This window comes from Salmo trutta, chromosome 21 (genome assembly GCF_901001165.1).
Source record: "Salmo trutta chromosome 21, fSalTru1.1, whole genome shotgun sequence".
NCBI lineage: Eukaryota > Metazoa > Chordata > Actinopteri > Salmoniformes > Salmonidae > Salmo > Salmo trutta.
The window spans coordinates 44,351,300-44,368,511 of record NC_042977.1 but is presented as its reverse complement, the minus strand read 5'-3'; the positions used below and the strand labels follow the sequence as shown (position 1 = coordinate 44,368,511).

At 42.4% G+C, this 17,212-nt stretch overlaps 1 protein-coding gene across 1 annotated transcript; it reads right to left on the bottom strand.

Annotated features, from left to right (window-relative positions):
• Nucleotides 1-511: 511 nt before the first annotated feature.
• Nucleotides 512-16,737, bottom strand: LOC115157529 (uncharacterized). Its single transcript, XM_029705870.1, has 3 exons — nucleotides 15,339-16,737; nucleotides 10,954-11,981; nucleotides 512-1,981 (listed from the first exon to the last, which is right to left on the bottom strand). The coding sequence occupies exons 1-2, from the start codon at nucleotides 15,753-15,755 to the stop codon at nucleotides 11,049-11,051; spliced, it is 1,350 nt and encodes a 449-aa protein (XP_029561730.1). The 5' UTR covers nucleotides 15,756-16,737; the 3' UTR covers nucleotides 512-1,981; nucleotides 10,954-11,048.
• Nucleotides 16,738-17,212: the final 475 nt, after the last annotated feature.

The window sequence follows — 17,212 nt, the reverse complement described above, 5'->3', positions numbered from 1 at the left end:
CCTAGTCCCTACAGTATGTGGTGCACATGGGGAATAGTGCGCCATTTGTCTCGTAGTATTGTTCTTGGTTCCAGACATACCAGTCTTTCACTGTTTACAGAGGAGACACAGCCAACAGGCAGCAGCCTCCCAGCTAGTGTTATGTGGTTGATGAAATGAATAGAGGAGATATATGCAGACAGCCTTGGCTGAGAGGTCAAAGCCAAGCTACTCGTTCAAAGCCCACTGGGGGGGGCTTTATATGTCTGTGGTGTTCTCTAGATTCAGCACATCCAACATCCAACACTGTACTGCAGACACACTCTCTGAGTAGAGCTTGGCTTTTGAAGACAAGCTTTTTCTTTTCATTCTGAACTGAGCCTGTCTGGCCTGTCTTCACACACCTAATCATGTGTCGGTGGAAAAAAAGTTACAAAAAACTTTAGAAAAGTAGAACAGTCAAACTTTGAAATATGAGAGCATGTTAATTCCCAAACAGGCGTAGCCAATGAATACGATGAGAGATGGTTTCTTAGTCATTGGAAGATTTCAACATTTTTATTCAGATTTTGCTTATAGGAAAGATTCACCCATTTTGAATGTTATATTGTTTTTTTGTGCGTCTCTGAGTGATGTTCTACCGATTCCCTGGCTCATTTCATGTTTTCATGTGTATCTGAGTTATTGGCGTTCAAGCAGGAATCCATCCGGAATTACGTAACACCATGATAAAGTCGCTCTAGCAGTTTGTAGTGGTACAGACTCAGTACATCGGTTATCAGACAACAGGGCTTGAGGAGGAGAAAGAGAGATGTTCTGTGGTGAGGGTGGAAGAGACGGGAGTGATGGAAGGAAACTGGGCTTGACGTCATCAGAGGAGAGAGGAGAAACAGAGCTGTTCTGTGGTGACAGAGGAAACAGGACTGCGTTTACACAGGCAGCCCAATTCAAGTTCTTTTTTATCTCACAAATTGGTGTTTTAACCAATCAGATCAACTCAGAAAAATACATTTGATGTGAAAAGATCTGATGTGATTGGTCAAAAAGAACAATTAGTGGAAAAAGGAACAGAATTGTGCTGCCTGTGTAAACGCAGCCAGAGACAGAGGGATGTACGATAGCAGCCTATCAGTAGGGGCTCGGGAGAGAAGTGGTGAAACTCTCAGACAAGATTTTTAATAAACAGAGAGACAGAGAGGGTAGCAAGCCTACCTGCAGATGATTCCATATCATAAAGACTGGGTTCCAAAGGACACTCAATTCTATATTTAGTCCACTACTGTTGATCAGGACCCATAGGGTTCTGATCAAAAATAGTGCACTATTTAGGGAATAAGTTGTAATTTCAGGTGCAGAAAAGGCAGTTTAGACACTAGTGCCATGGAATACAGACAGCTAAGGAGAATGGAAACACACGCATCGGTGCCAGAACAGAACATAAAACATTTCAAATCAATATTAATACCAATGATTAGGTCACTGCTATCTTTATTTCATACACAAAGGTAAGAAATGTGACACATTCAGTTGACAATTTTAACTTTTTTGGAATTGAATGTTTCAGAGGGTACAATTTTCAAATTTAGAAAATAAACATTATTTATAAACATGAATATAGATAGTATAATCGTATAACTTCCAACATTCATTCTCATTTGTCTAGAGATTATTTTGTCGATTACCTTTGGTGTCTAGCTCCAAGGGTGATCAGTAGGGTTGAGTTATACAATACAATACAACTTTATTGTCCAATTTGTATCAGAAATGTTTATTTTTGCTGTGTTATGTTTTTACCAACCCCCCGGACACCACACATACATGCTAATGTATGTAGAAGTTCTTGCTTCATACTGTGCGTCTCAAGGCCTGTGCATCGCAGGCTTTCATGTGGAATTTCCCTCCTGTCTGTCTGGAGCGTTTTCCCTTGGAAATACTCCCCCCTTCAGGGCGAGCTCTGACCGTGTACACCACTGAATGTCATCTCTTCACCACGTCAGGGCTCCTGAGGAAGAGAAAAACACAGCATTTAAAAAGGGCAATCTGCAATACATACAACCCATGGTCAATGGTCATTTCAATGAATGATGTAAACTGTTTGGCTAAATTACGCATCAACAGCATCTCCCCAGAAGGTTTGAGGCAGTGGTGTAAAGCACTTAAGTAAAAGTACTTTAAAGTACTACTTAAGTAGTTTTTTGGGGGTATCTGTACTTTACTTTACTATTTATATTTTTGACAACTTTTATTTCACTAAATTCCTAAAGAAAATATTGTACTTTTTACTCCATACATTTTCCCTGACAAGCCAAAGTTGTCATTACATTTTGAATGCTTAATAGCAGAACAGGAAAATTGTGAAATTCAGAACACGTGGTCATCCCTACTGCAAATGTTCTGGCAGACTCACTAAACACAAATGCATCTTTTGTAAATACTGTCTAAGTGTTGGAGTGTGCCCCTTGCTATCCGTAAATGTGTAAAACAAGACAATGGTGCCGTCCGCTTTGCTTAATATAAGACATTTGAAATGATTTATGCTTTTACTTTTACTTTTGATACTTAAGTATATTTTAGAAATTACATTTACTTCTGATACTTAAGTATATTTAAAACCAGATACTTTTATACTTTTACTCCAGTAGCATTTTACTGGGTGACTTTCACTTTTACTTGAGTAACTTTCTATTAAGGTACCTATACTTTCCCTCAAGTATGACAATTGGGTACTTTTTCTACCACTGGTTTGGGATCGATTCCATTTCAATTCAGTAAATTCTGAGAATTTCAGTTTACTACCTGAAACGACTGAAAAGAAATGGAATTGACCTCAACCCTAGTCCACAGTGAAGCCGACGTATAGCACAATATAGCACAATGTACAACACAACGTAGCACAATATTCTCTAAATATTGTTATGTATATTACATTTTCCATTCCATAGAGGTATTTCTGTACTGTTCAGTCTTAATGTAGTGATGGATATTTAAGCGATAAGGCCCAAGAGGATGTGGTATATGACCAATATACAATGGCTAAGGGCTGTTCCCCTGCATGGCACAACACAGAGTGCCTGGACACAGCCCTTACCCGTGGTATACTTACCATATACCCAAACGCCTGAGGTGCCTTATTGCTATTTTAAACTGGTTACCAATGTAATTTGAGCAGTAAAAATAACTGTTTTTGTCATACCCGTGGTATAATGTCTGATATACCATTGTTGTCACCCAATCAGCATTCACGGCTTGAACCACCCAGTTTATACTTCAGAATAGACGAAGTGAAGGAGGATAAACTCATGGGTTAGCTATGTGTCCTTGGGTTATCATGACTCATTCAGCCTTGCTACTGTAGCTGGATGAGCCGGGGAAAAAAGTAGTGCCTATCAGTGGAGGCTGGTGAGAGGAGCCATAGGAGGATGGGCTCATTGTAATGGCTGGAATGGCATTAATGGAACGGACTCAAACTCATCAAACATATAGAAACCACGTTTCCATTTCCATTAATTCCATTCCAGCCATTACAATGAGCCCGTCCTCTTATATTTCCTTCCGACCAGCCTCCACTGGTGCCTATAGGGAATAGGGGTCCAGTTGGGACACAGGCAAGGTAAGCACAGAAAACAATTACACTACTGTACGGAAGCTTGACAAAGAAAGTTAGGTGGAAATGTTGTTAACTACAGCAGAGAAGAGATGCAGGTATTTCTAGTCCTTTCATTAACAAATTGTGTGCAAAACAAAGAACGATCAGTTAAAAAGTCAGTCCAATGATATCTCTGCATGTTATTTCTTTAATTCAGGGCTAAACATACAAATTCAAGAGGTGCTTTTGATGGCAGCAGAGAAGAGGAGAGAACAGGAGAGAACAGGAGAGATGAGGAGGGAAGAGGAGAGAACAGGAGAGAAGGGTATAGAAGAGGAGAGAACAGGAGAGGAGAACATGAGAGAAAAGGAGAGAAGAGGAGAGAAGGGTATAGAAGAGGAGAGAAGGGAGAGAACAGGAGAGAAGACGAGTGAAGCGGAGAGAACAGGAGAGAAATAGGAGAGAAAAGGAGAGAACAGCAGAGAAGACAATAGAGAAGAAAATCAATGGAATGAATTATATTTTCACTGTAGACTTTTTCAATAGTCTAAACAGACTGCGTTTTCAGAATACACCAAATACACTGTCATAAAATTCAATCACAATTGCGTAGTTACAATAGATTTACCATAAACAATATCTGCACAGAATTAATCTACTTCTACGATATTTCAAAGCATATTTTGAAAGCTTTAACATGAAGTCACAGGCCTTTTCTCTCTGGGAGGAGTTCTCTATAGCCCCCACAGGCGTTCTCTCTATGGGAGTGGTTCGCTATAGCCCCGCAGGCCTTGGCTCTCGCCATGTTTGAACGATGTCTAGAAGTGCTCATGTTTATGGGAACATTTGAAATATAACAAGCTAAGGTTTTGGTTTGCTTCACTCTGCTCTGGCATCTGTCCAAAGGCTTTATAATTAAAACCAGATTGTGCTTGGCCCAATTCACAGAAATCAGGCACAAGCCAGAAAAAAACTATACTGCAGTTACACATATTCTGCACAAGAGGGAGGTATTTCACACAAACGGGAACGTTCTCTCTATGATTTGTCCTTTTTCTAAATTGTGAGGTAAAACTTTTGAGACTTTTATAACTTCAATTAATTTAAATCGCAAGAATTCTTTAATTAGTGATGTTTGATGGATGTCAAATAGATCACTATCTTCACAAATGTGAGCTCTGTGAATGACACAAAGAATGCCTGCCAAATTGCAAACTTTTCCCTATATAGTGCACTACTTTGGACTAGAGCACAATGGTCCTGGTCAAAAATAGTGCACTAAAAAGGGAATAGGGTGCCATTTTGGACGTATGCAAAACTTTAAATCAAATCAAAGTCTATTGGTCGCGAACATAGATTTTCATATCTTATCACAGGTGTGCGAAATGCTTGTGTTTCTAGCTCTAACAGTGCAGTAATACCTAGCTAAATGCTTGTGTTTCTAGCTCTAACAGTGCAGTAATGCCTAGATAAATACTTGTGTTTCTAGCTCTAACAGTGCAGTGATACCTAGCTAAATGCTTGTGTTTCTAGCTCTAACAGTGCAGTAATGCCTAGATAAATACTTGTGTTTCTAGCTCTAACAGTGCAGTGATACCTAGCTAAATGCTTGTGTTTCTAGCTCTAATAGTGCAGTAATACCTAGCTAAATGCTTGTTTTTCTAGCTGTAACGGTGCAGTAATACCTAGCTAAAAGCTTGTGTTTCTAATGCTAACTGTGCAGTAATACCTAGCTAAATGCTTCTGTTTCTACTAGCTCTAGCAGTGCAGTAATACCTAACGAAATGCTTGGGTTTCTAGCTCTAACGATGCAGTAATATCAAGCTAAATGCTTGTGTTTCTAGCTCTAACTGCGCAGTGATACCTAGCTAAATGCTTGTGTTTCTAGCTCTAACGGTGCAGTAGTACCTAGCTAAATGCTTGTGTTTCTAGCTCTAACTGCGCAGTAATACATAGCTAAAAGCTTGTTTTTCTAGCTGTAACGGTGCAGTAATACCTAGCTAAATGCTTGTTTTTCTAGCTGTAACGGTGCAGTAATACCTAGCTAAATGCTTGTGTTTCTAATGCTAACTGTGCAGTAATACCTAGCTAGATGCTTGTGTTTCTAGCTTTAACGGTGCATTAATACCTAGTAATAATAAATATAAAAACAATACACACATAATCTAGAAAATAGGAGTGGCCGTCCTGCAAAGATGACTGCAAGAGTACAGCGCAGAATGCTCAATGAGGTTAAGAAGAATCCTAGAGTGTCAGCTAAAGACTTACAGAAATCTCTGGAACATGCTAACATCTCTGTTGACGAGTCTACGATACGTAAAACACTAAACAAGGATGGTGTTCATGGGAGGATGCCATGGAAGAAGCAACTGCTGTCCAAAAAAAAACATTGCTGCACATCTGAAATTTGCAAAAGTGCACCTGGATGTTCCACAGCGCAACTGGCAAATTATTCTGTCAACAGATGAATATACAGCTGAGTTGTTTGGAAGGAACCCACAACACTATGTGTGGAGAAAAAAAGGCACAGCACACCAACATCAAAACCTTATCCCAACTGTAAAGTATGGTGGAGGGAGCATCATGGTTTGTGGCTGCTTTGCTGCCTCAGGGCCTGGACAGCTTGCTATCATCGAAGGAAAAATGAATTCCCAAGTTTTTCAAGACATTTTGCTGGAGAATGTAAGGCTATCTGTCCGCCAATTGAAGCTCAACAGAAGTTGGGTGATGCAACAGGACAACGACCCAAAACACAGAAGTAAATCAACAACAGAATGGCTTCAACAGATAAAATACGCCTTCTGGAGTGGCCCAGTCAGAGTCTTGATCTCAACCCGATTGAGATGCTGTGGCATGACCTCGAGAGAGCAGTTCACACCAGACATCCCAAGAATATTGCTGAACTGAAAGAGTTTTGTAAAGAGGAATGATCCAATATTCCTCCTGACTGTTGTGCAGGTCTGATTCGCAACTACAGAAAACGTTTGGTTGAGGTTATTGCTGCCAAAGGAGGGTCAACCAGTTATTAAATCCAAGGGTTCACATACTTTTCCACCCTGTACTGTGAATGTTTACACGGTGTGTTCAATAAAGACATGAAAATGTATAATTGCTTGTGTGTTATTAGTTTAAGCAGACTGTGTTTGTCTATTGTTGTGACCTATATGAAGTTCAGATCCAATTTTATGACCAATTTATGCATAAATCCAGGTATTTCCAAAGGGTTCACATACTTTTTCTTGCCATTGTACATATATATATATACACCACCGTTCAAAAGTTTGGGGTCACTTAGAAATGTCCTTGTTTTTGAAAGAAAAGCACATTTTTTGTCCATTAAAATAGCATCAAATTAATCAGAAACACAGTGTAGACATTGTTAATGTTGTAAACAACTATTGTAGCTAGAAACGGCAGATTTTTAATGGAATATCTACATCGGCTTACAGAGGCCCATTATCAGCAACCATCACTCCTGTGTTCCAATGGCACAATGTGTTAGCTAATACAAGTTATCATTTTAAAAGGCTAATTGGTCATTAGAAAACCCTTTTGCAATTATGTTAGCACAGCTGAAAACTGTTGTGCTGATTAAAGAAGCAATAAAACTGGCCTTCTTTAGATTAGTTGAGTATCTGGAGCATCAGCATTTGTGGGTTCTATTACAGGCTCAGAATGGCTAGAAACAAATAACTTTCTTCTGAAACTCGTCAGTCTATTCTTGTTCTGAAAAATGAAGGCTAATCAATGCGAGAAATTGCTAAGAAACTGAAGATCTCGTACAACGATGTGTACTACTCCTTTCACAGAACAGCGTAAACTGTCCCTAACCAGAATAGAAAGAGGAGTGGGAGGGCCCGGTGCACAACTGAGCAAGAGGACAAGTACATTAGAGTGTCTAGTTTGAGAAACAGATGCCTCGCAAGTCGTCAACTGGCAGCTTCGTTAAATAGTACCCGCAAAACACCAGTCTCAACATCAACAGTGAAGAGGTGACTCCGGGATGCTGGCCATCTAGGCAGAGTTGCAAAGAAAAAGCTTTATCTCAGACTGGCCAATAACATTAAGGGAGACTTATTTTCCTGTCACTACTCCACCAGGGCTTTCATCTCTTCCCTGTAGGCTGTCTCATTGTTGTTGGTAATCAGGCCTACCACTGTTATGTCGTCAACAAACCTGATGATTGAGTTGGAGACGTGTGTGGGTGACCAGGGAGTATAAGGGGGGGGGGGGCTGAGCACCCACCCCTGTAGGGCTCCTGTGTTGAGGATCAGCTTGGCGGAGGTGTTGTTGCTTTACCTTCACCACTTGGGGTTTGCCCATCAGGAGTCCATGACCCAGTTGCACAGGGAGGTGTTCAGACCCAAGACCCTGAGCTTAGTGCGCCCGGCCCGCCACAAGAGTCGCTAGTGCGCGATGGGACAAGAACATCTCTGCCGGCCAAACCCTCCCCTAACCCAGACGACACTGGGACAATTGTGCGCCGACCCATGGGTCTTCCAGTCACGGCCGGCTGCAACAGAGCCTGGACTCGAACCAGGATCTCTAGCGACACAGCTAGCACTGTGATGCAGTGCCTTAGACCACAGTGCCATTCGGGAGGCCCAATGCCTCCATCATTCTTAAATGGAAGAAGTTTGGAACCACCAAGTCTCTTCCTAGAGCTGGCCGCCCGGCCAAACTGAGCCGGGCGTGGGAGAAGGGTCTTGGTCAGGGAGGTGACCAAGAACTGATGGTTACTCTGACAGAGCTCTAGAGTTCCTCTGTGGAGATGGGAGAACCTTCCAGAAGGACAACCATCTCTGCAGCACTCCACCAATCAGGCCTTTATGGTAGAGTGGCCAGACGGAAGTCACTTCTCAATTAACGGCACATGACAGCCCACTTGGAGTTTGCCAAAAGACACCTAAAGACTATCAGACCATGAGAAACAAGATTATCTGGTCTGATGAAACCAAGATGGAACTCTTTGGCCTGAATGCCAAGCATCACGTCTGGAGGAAACTTGGCACCATCCCTACGGTGAAGCATGGTGGTGGCAGAATCATGCTGTGGGGATGTTTTCAGTGGCAGGGACTGGGAGACTAGTCAGGATCGAGGCAAAGATGAGCGGAGCAAAGTACAGAGAGATCCTTGATGAAAAGTTACTCCAGAGTGCTCAGGACCTCAGACTGGGGCGAAGTTTCACCTTCCAACAGAACAACAACCCTAAGTACACAGCCAAGACAATGCAGGAGTGGCTTTGGGACAAGTCTCAGATGTGCTTGAGTGGCCCAGCCAGAGCCCGGTCTTAAACCTGATCGAACATCTCTGGAGAGACCTGAAAATAGCTGTGCAGAAACGCTCCTCATCCAACCTGACAGAGCTTGAGAGGATCTGCAGAGAAGAATGGCAGAAACTCCACAAATACAGGTGTACCAAGCTTGTAGCGTCATACCCAAGAAAAGTCAAGGCTGTAATCGCTGCCAACGGTGCTTCAACAAAGTACTGAGAAAAGGGTCTGAATACTTATGTAAATGTAATATTTAAGTTTTTTCTTTTTTATAAAAAACTGTTTTTGTTTTGTCATTATGGGTTATTGTGTGTAGATTGATGAGGGGGGAAAACTATTTAATCAATTTTAGAATAAGGCTGTAACCAAACAAAATGTGGAAAAAGTCAAGGGGTCTGAATACTTTCCGAAGGCACTGTATAAACAGAGAATACTACAGTCCCTGATATCTCTCTGGACGGAGATCTTTGCCCTGAGCTCGTCAACTCTGTTGTCTAGGGACTGACCGTTAGCGAGTAATACGCCGCCTGAGTCTATCTTCTTCTACCTCTTCTCCCCTGTCAGCGTTTTGGTGCAGCTCGCGGGATGAATAGAGCTTTCCTCGGGAAGTTCAAACAAAGTCTAATATCTGCTCAAATATCTGGTGAGTGACCATCAATCTAATATCCAAAAGTTATTTCCCGGGCTGTAGGTAATAATACAAGAAATGTTCTGAGCAAATAATGTAAGAAGTAACACATGCAAAAAAAAATACTGCAAAGTTGGCTAAGAGCTGGAAACAGGGCGACCGTGTCTGTCGGCACTATCTTGTCCTAACTGGAGAAACGAGTGGGGGAGTGATTTTGTAGTCCTGCCAATGACTCAGATAGATAGTCATGTCTGTTATCCTATAAATACTTACTGAAAGAGAGGGTAGACTAGCGGCAGTTATATCCGATATCTATCCCAGATGGTTGGTGTTTCATTACAATAAATGATTAAACTCCATTTTTTTTTTTACTCTCCATTTCTCTGAAGTCATGATGACTAAGTTATAGCAAGAAGTATAAGCTAATGTGACATAAATATCAGCAGACAAACAGATACACACACAGACAAACAGATACACACACAGACAAACAGATACACACACAGACACACACAGACAAACAGATACACACACAGACAAACAGATACACACACAGACAAACAGATACACACACACAGACACACACACAGACAAACAGATACACACACAGACACGCAGATACACACACAGACAAACAGATACACACACACAGACACACAGATACACACACAGACAAACAGATACACACACAGACAAACAGATACACACACAGACAAACAGATACACACACAGACAAACAGATACACACACAGACACACACACAGACAAACAGATACACACACACACAGACAAACAGATACACACACACACAGATACACACACACAGACACATACACACACACACACACACACAGACACACACAGACAAACAGATACACACACACAGACAAACAGATACACACACACAGACAAACAGATACACACACAGACAAACAGATACACACACACACACACAGACACACACAGACAAACAGATACACACAGACAAACAGACACACACACACAGACACACACAGACAAACAGATACACACAGACAAACAGATACACACACACACAGACACACACAAACAGATACACACAGACAAACAGATACACACACACAGACAAACAGATACACACACAGACAAACAGATTCACACACAGACAAACAGATACACACACAGTCATCTTGCATCTTCACAGATATGGCTGCTGAAATGTTCTTTTTGTATAATCAAATGGTTATACTACCATGACGTGCATGCATAACGTACATCAGCAGTCAGGTTGTGTAAACCACGAGTAAATCTGTGTAAATGTTGTGTAATTCTCTATTTCTCTGAAGTCATGACTAAGAACTGCTAGGAAGGAACTCATGTGACATGAACATTAGCAGACACACACACACACACACACACACACACACACACACACACACACACACACACACACACACACACACACACACACACACACACACACACACACACACACACACACACACTTACCACAAGCTTTCCTTCTCAGACTACTTATCAGTGTAGGTTTGTCCTTGTCCTATATGTTCCCGGCCCCCATGGCAGTGAGGCTGTCCCCTGTCCCCTCATACCATGCTGCAGCCTTTCCCCGGGTAGGGGGGTGTCTTCAGATCACTGGGAGGCAGGGCAGGGTGGGTTGGGTGGTTAGGGTGGGTAGGGTAGGGTGGCTGAGCCAGGTGGGGCAGGACAGGCAGTGCTGGGTGGGCTGGGTAGGCAGGGTAGGGTGGTTGAGCCGGACTCTTACTGAGCCTCTCCACCCTTCCGTTGTGGCGGGGGTACAGGGGAGGTTTCTGGTTCCTAAGAGTGGGGACACTGTATCCGACCATGGCTGTGGGGTCAGACAGTTGAGACCATAAGGGTAGGGGTAGGGAGGGGGTCATTTCTAGCTCTAGAGGGGTATGGGGGGCCACATGGTTCAGTTCTCTACCTGGACCGAGTAGAGGAGGGTGTCCGTTGAGCCCCCGTCTGTCCTGTTTGGGGCCTTTGGAGGGGCTCAGGGGGCCCATGGGGCTCAGGACTGTGATCCCAACCCGGTTGGTCTTGATGACAGATGCGGTGAGGACAGGGGACGAGGAGTTAGTTCGTATGGTGACAGTATGGTCAGGGTGTCTGTACAGTAGTGAGACTCCCTGATCTCCATTAGTCTTTTGGCTGTGGACCCCAGAGACGTCTCTGGGGTCGGGAGGAGGGTCATGTATGATGGCAGTATGATCCGTGTCTCTGCACTGTGGTCCATGGTCCCCAGGAGTCTTATGGTTGTGGACCAGGTCCCCTGTACCAGTCCAGTGGGTGTGCACCTGGACCCTAGTAGTCTTCTGGTTGACTGTACGGTCCATGTCTCTGTACTGTGGTCTCTGGTCTCCCTGGTTGAACATCAGGACTCCTTTACAGTCTCTGGGGTTGGGGAGACCATCATCACTACTAGGGGACTTGTTACATGATCCCTCTTCCTCTTCCAGGTCAATGTTAGCTGTCAGACGATCTATCTGTTGGACCACCTAAAGGATGACCCAGAGTCAATAAACATAGTCACCAACAATTATATGTCTGTTATATCTATATGTTTTTTAAGAGTCATGAGATTTTAGATTTTGTTTGACAATGTATTTATATTTTATTATATTTTAGAACAGAAGTCTTTTGTTAGCTGTCAGACAATACATCTGTTGGACCACCTACTGGACAGCACAGTGAGTCAATATATTACATTACTACAGTATATGACTACATTACTAAAGTATATTACTGCATTATACTACATTACTACAGGTTATTAATACATTATACTACATTACTAAAGTATATTAATACATTATACTACATTAGTTACCACTACATTATATTACATTATACCATGTTTCTGATTGGCTTGAATGGCATTCTACAGCATGTGTTATTTATGGTTAGCTAAACTAGCAAGTCTGTTTGTTTAGTTATCAACTACTGTAGCTAGCTATCTAGTAAACGTGTTATCTACTTGAACACATTTCTACCTGCAGACAAACACATTTCTAGTGGCAAATGTGTTCAATTATAGCCAAGGTATAAAAGGGATAATCAACTCGGGGCTCTATGCGTTCTCTGGAAAATAATGTAGCTCTGTGGAAGGTTCATTCCATTCCGCTAGCACTTTGTGTTTCACACCTTCCACGTCATTCATTATTTTCCATAGAACGCATAGCCCCTCGTTGATTAACCCTTACTTACTACAGTATATTAATACATTATACTACATAGTACATTAGTTACCACTGCATTATACTACATTACTACAGTATATTAAAACATTATACTACATAGTACATTAGTTACCACTGCATTATACTACATTACTACAGTATATTAAAACATTATACTACATAGTACATTAGTTACCACTGCATTATACTACATTACTACAGTATATTAAAACATTATACTACATAGTACATTAGTTACCACTGCATTATACTACATTACTACAGTATATTAAAACATTATACTACATTACTACATTCGTTACCACTACATATTCTACATTACTACAGTATATTAATACATTAATCTACATTACTACAGTATATTAAAACATTATACTACATAGTACATTAGTTACCACTGCATTATACTACATTACTACAGTATATTAAAACATTATACTACATAGTACATTAGTTACCACTGCATTATACTACATTACTACAGTATATTAAAACATTATACTACATTACTACATTCGTTACCACTACATATTCTACATTACTACAGTATATTAATACATTAATCTACATTACTACAGTATATTAAAACATTATACTACATAGTACATTAGTTACCACTGCATTATACTACATTACTACAGTATATTAAAACATTATACTACATAGTACATTAGTTACCACTGCATTATACTACATTACTACAGTATATTAAAACATTATACTACATTACTACATTCGTTACCACTACATATTCTACATTACTACAGTATATTAATACATTAATCTACATTACTACAGTATATTAAAACATTATACTACATAGTACATTAGTTACCACTGCATTATACTACATTACTACAGTATATTAAAACATTATACTACATAGTACATTAGTTACCACTGCATTATACTACATTACTACAGTATATTAAAACATTATACTACATTACTACATTCGTTACCACTACATATTCTACATTACTACAGTATATTAATACATTAATCTACATTACTACAGTACATTAATACATTATACTACATACTACATTAGTTATCACTGCATTATACTACATTACTACAGTATATTAAAACATTATACTACATAGTACATTAGTTACCACTACATTATACTACATTACTACATTAGTTACCACTACATTATAATACATTACTAAAGTATATTAATACAGTATACTACATTACTACGTTAGTTACCATTACATTATAGTACATTACTGTGCTTCTTGTGTCTCTATCAAATCCAGCAGCAGGTTTTAGCCAAACGGTCGATGTGAATCGCATTCAATCTATGCAACTGCAAGAAATGACTCAAATTATGAGCAATGCTACAGTATCTCCTTCCATATCAGCCTGCATCATTCTTTTTTTTCTACAGAGCTGAATGCATGCTATTCCACCGTAACAGAATAATGCTGTGACTCAGATGTTTCCCTTTATAATGTAGAGTGTGCCAAACAAAAACCAATGGAAACACATTTACTTGAAGAACTGTGCAGATGCCAAGTTTGGTAACAGAATGACAGCACAAACAGCACCAAACTTTGCCTCTGCACAGGGCTTCAAGTAAATCTGTTGTCATTGGTTTTTGTTTGTCATTTTAAAGTGAAGAATCATCTGAGTCTGAGCATCGTTCTGTCACTCTGGAATTGCCCATAAACAGAAAGAGGACTCTCATAGGTCCATCAGTGTCTGCTTTACCTCAAATGTTAACGTAAGCATACTGAAACAACCCTACTGAAAAGTATACATGGAGGCAAACATGACCTCGTCCTCAGATCACTGTGCGTTTCAGCCAACTCCTCTTACTATTGTAGTCATGTTTCTTTTTGTCATACCATTCATTCGTAACCATTCATAATAGGCACTCACTCGAAAACTTGTCCTTTTAAAGTGGTTGTATGATCCCCTAAGTACACTTCATAGAAAATTAGATATGGACAAGACTCAGATTGATATGCCTCAATCATTCAATGCATTTATGCAGGGTTAAATTAATGAATTATCGAAGCTTAATGGAATACTGTCCATTTCATTTTATTTTCTATTTATTCATCAGGTTAAACACAGCTTTTTGCTTTAGCCAACTTCTCAGACTACCTGAACCGCATGACAACTAGCTAGCCTCGCGAGCCACACTGAACTTCCCAGCTTACATAAACATGCGTTATGTAGTGTGGCTTGCGAGGCTAGCCAAGGTACGAGTGGCGCAGTGCTAGAGGTGTCCCTACAGACCCGGGTTCGATCCCGGGCTGTATCACAACAGACCGTGATCGGGAGTCCCATAGGGCGGAGCACAATTGGCCCAGCGTCGTCCGAGTTAGGGGAGGGTTTGGCCGGGGTAGGCCGTCATTGTAAAATAAGAATTTGTTCTTAACTGATTTGTCTAGTTAAATAAAGGTTCAATAAAATTACTACAACAGTCAGAGTTGGCTAAAACACATACAGATCTGGGACCAGGCTGACTGCAGGTTAACATACAGATCTGGTACCAGGCTGACTGCAGGTTAACATACAGATCTGGGACCAGGCTGACTGCAGGTTAACATACAGATCTGGAACCAGGCTGACTGCAGGTTAACATATAGATCTGGGACCAGGCTCACTGCAGGTTAACATACAGTAGAGGCTTCTTACCTCCTTCATCTCCACGTGGACCTGTTTGAGACCACCCAGGACCCCCTCCAGGTCTGACACCACCTGTCTGATCTGCTCACAGACAGAACCCTTCTTCGCCCGGACTGAATCCTCCTTCTCCCGGATCGAACCGTGGTTCTCATGAACCCCAACCTCCTTCTCCTGGACCATACTCTGGTTCTTCCGGACCAAACTCTGCTTCTTCCTGACCAAACTCTGCTTCTTCCTGACCAAACCCTCAGAGCTAGAGCCAACAGGGACATGTCGTCCATTACAGCCGTCCTCTCCTATCCCACCTCCAACTCCTCCAGCCTTTAATCTAGTAGTCCTCTCCTGGTGGTTAGCTCTATCTCTCCTGCCCCGAGAGGACACAGGCCTGGGGCTGGGACCACCAATGCCACAGCATTCATTTGGCATGTGGGGGTGTAAATCTCCTTGTTCCAGTGGAACACACCAGTCCAAATGATCGTGTTTACCACTAGCAGTAAATCTCCAGTCCTGCCTTTCTGGACTGTAACTGTAACTAGCCTGTCTGTGTTTCGACTGATCACAGATCTGTTCTTCTGGACCGTAGCTAGCCTGTCTGTGTAGTTCCTGTGGACCGTAGCTAGCCTGTCTGTGATTCGACTGATCCCAGATCTGTTCTTCTGGACCGTAGCTAGCCTGTCTGTGTAGTTCCTGTGGACCGTAGCTAACCTGTCTGTGTAGTTCCTGTGGACCGTAGCTAGCCTGTCTGTGTAGTTCCTGTGGACCGTTGCTAGCCTGTCTTTCTAGCCTCAAACTGTAGCTGCAGCTGGCCTGTCTGTGTTTTGACTGACCCCAGATCTGTTCTTCCACTCCATAACTAGCCTGCCTGTGTATCGGTTTGTCTTCTGTACTGTAACTGCAGCTGGCCTGTCTGTGTTTTGACTGATCCCAGATCTGCTCTTCCGCTCCATAACTAGCCTGCCTGTGCCCCTCTGGATTGTAGTTGTAGCTAATCTGTCTGTCTGTCTGTCTGTGTGCCGGGTCTGGGTCCGCCAGGAGTGACAAGGCTGACGCATGTCTGCTGCTGTTAAAGGGGTGTGTCCTGGTCGCCGTCCCAACAGCGTCACCTCCACCCTGTCCCACACAGCCACATTGTTCTTTCACAGGGGAATAGTGTCTCAGACTAGGGCCTGAGGGCTCCACTGGCCAGCTCCACTGGGAAGGGTTGTAGTCATAGGTTTGGCTAGGGCTAAATAGGTCTGGCTGAGGTTGGACATACTGACCCTGCTCTGTGAACACTGGCCTCCTCTGTGGGGCCCTGTGAGTGTAACCACCTCCAGCTTCAGCTTCAATGCCGCCTCCTCCACCTCCTCCTCTGCCTCCTCTTCCACCTCCTCCTCTGCCTTCACCTCCTCCTCTGCCTTCACCTTCTCGTCTGCCTCCTGCTCCTCCTCTGCCTTCACCTTCTTGTCTGCCTCCTCCTCCTCCTCCTCCTCTGCCTTCACCTTCTCGTCTGCCTCCTACTCCTCCTCCTCCTCCTCCTCCTCTGCCTTCACCTTCTCTTCTGCCTCGTCTTCCTCCTCCCCCTCTACCTTCACCTTCTCGTCTGCCTCCTCCTTCTCCTCTGCCTTCACTTTCTTGTCTGCCTCTTCCTCCTCCTCTGCCTTCACCTTCTCTTCTGCCTCCTCCACCTCTTCCTCCTCCACCTCTTCCTCCATCTTCTCTTCCACCACCTCTTCCTCCTCCACTTCTCTCACCCTTCTCTAGTCCAGGCTCTATATCCTCGGTCTCCACAGGGAAAGGAGGAAGCTGGAAGTCTTCCCTGAGGTCCAGTGATGGTGGGTGGTCTGGATGGTCTGGGCATATGGGTGGTGGTACTCCCTGGAACAACGTGGGTCCGTAATGGA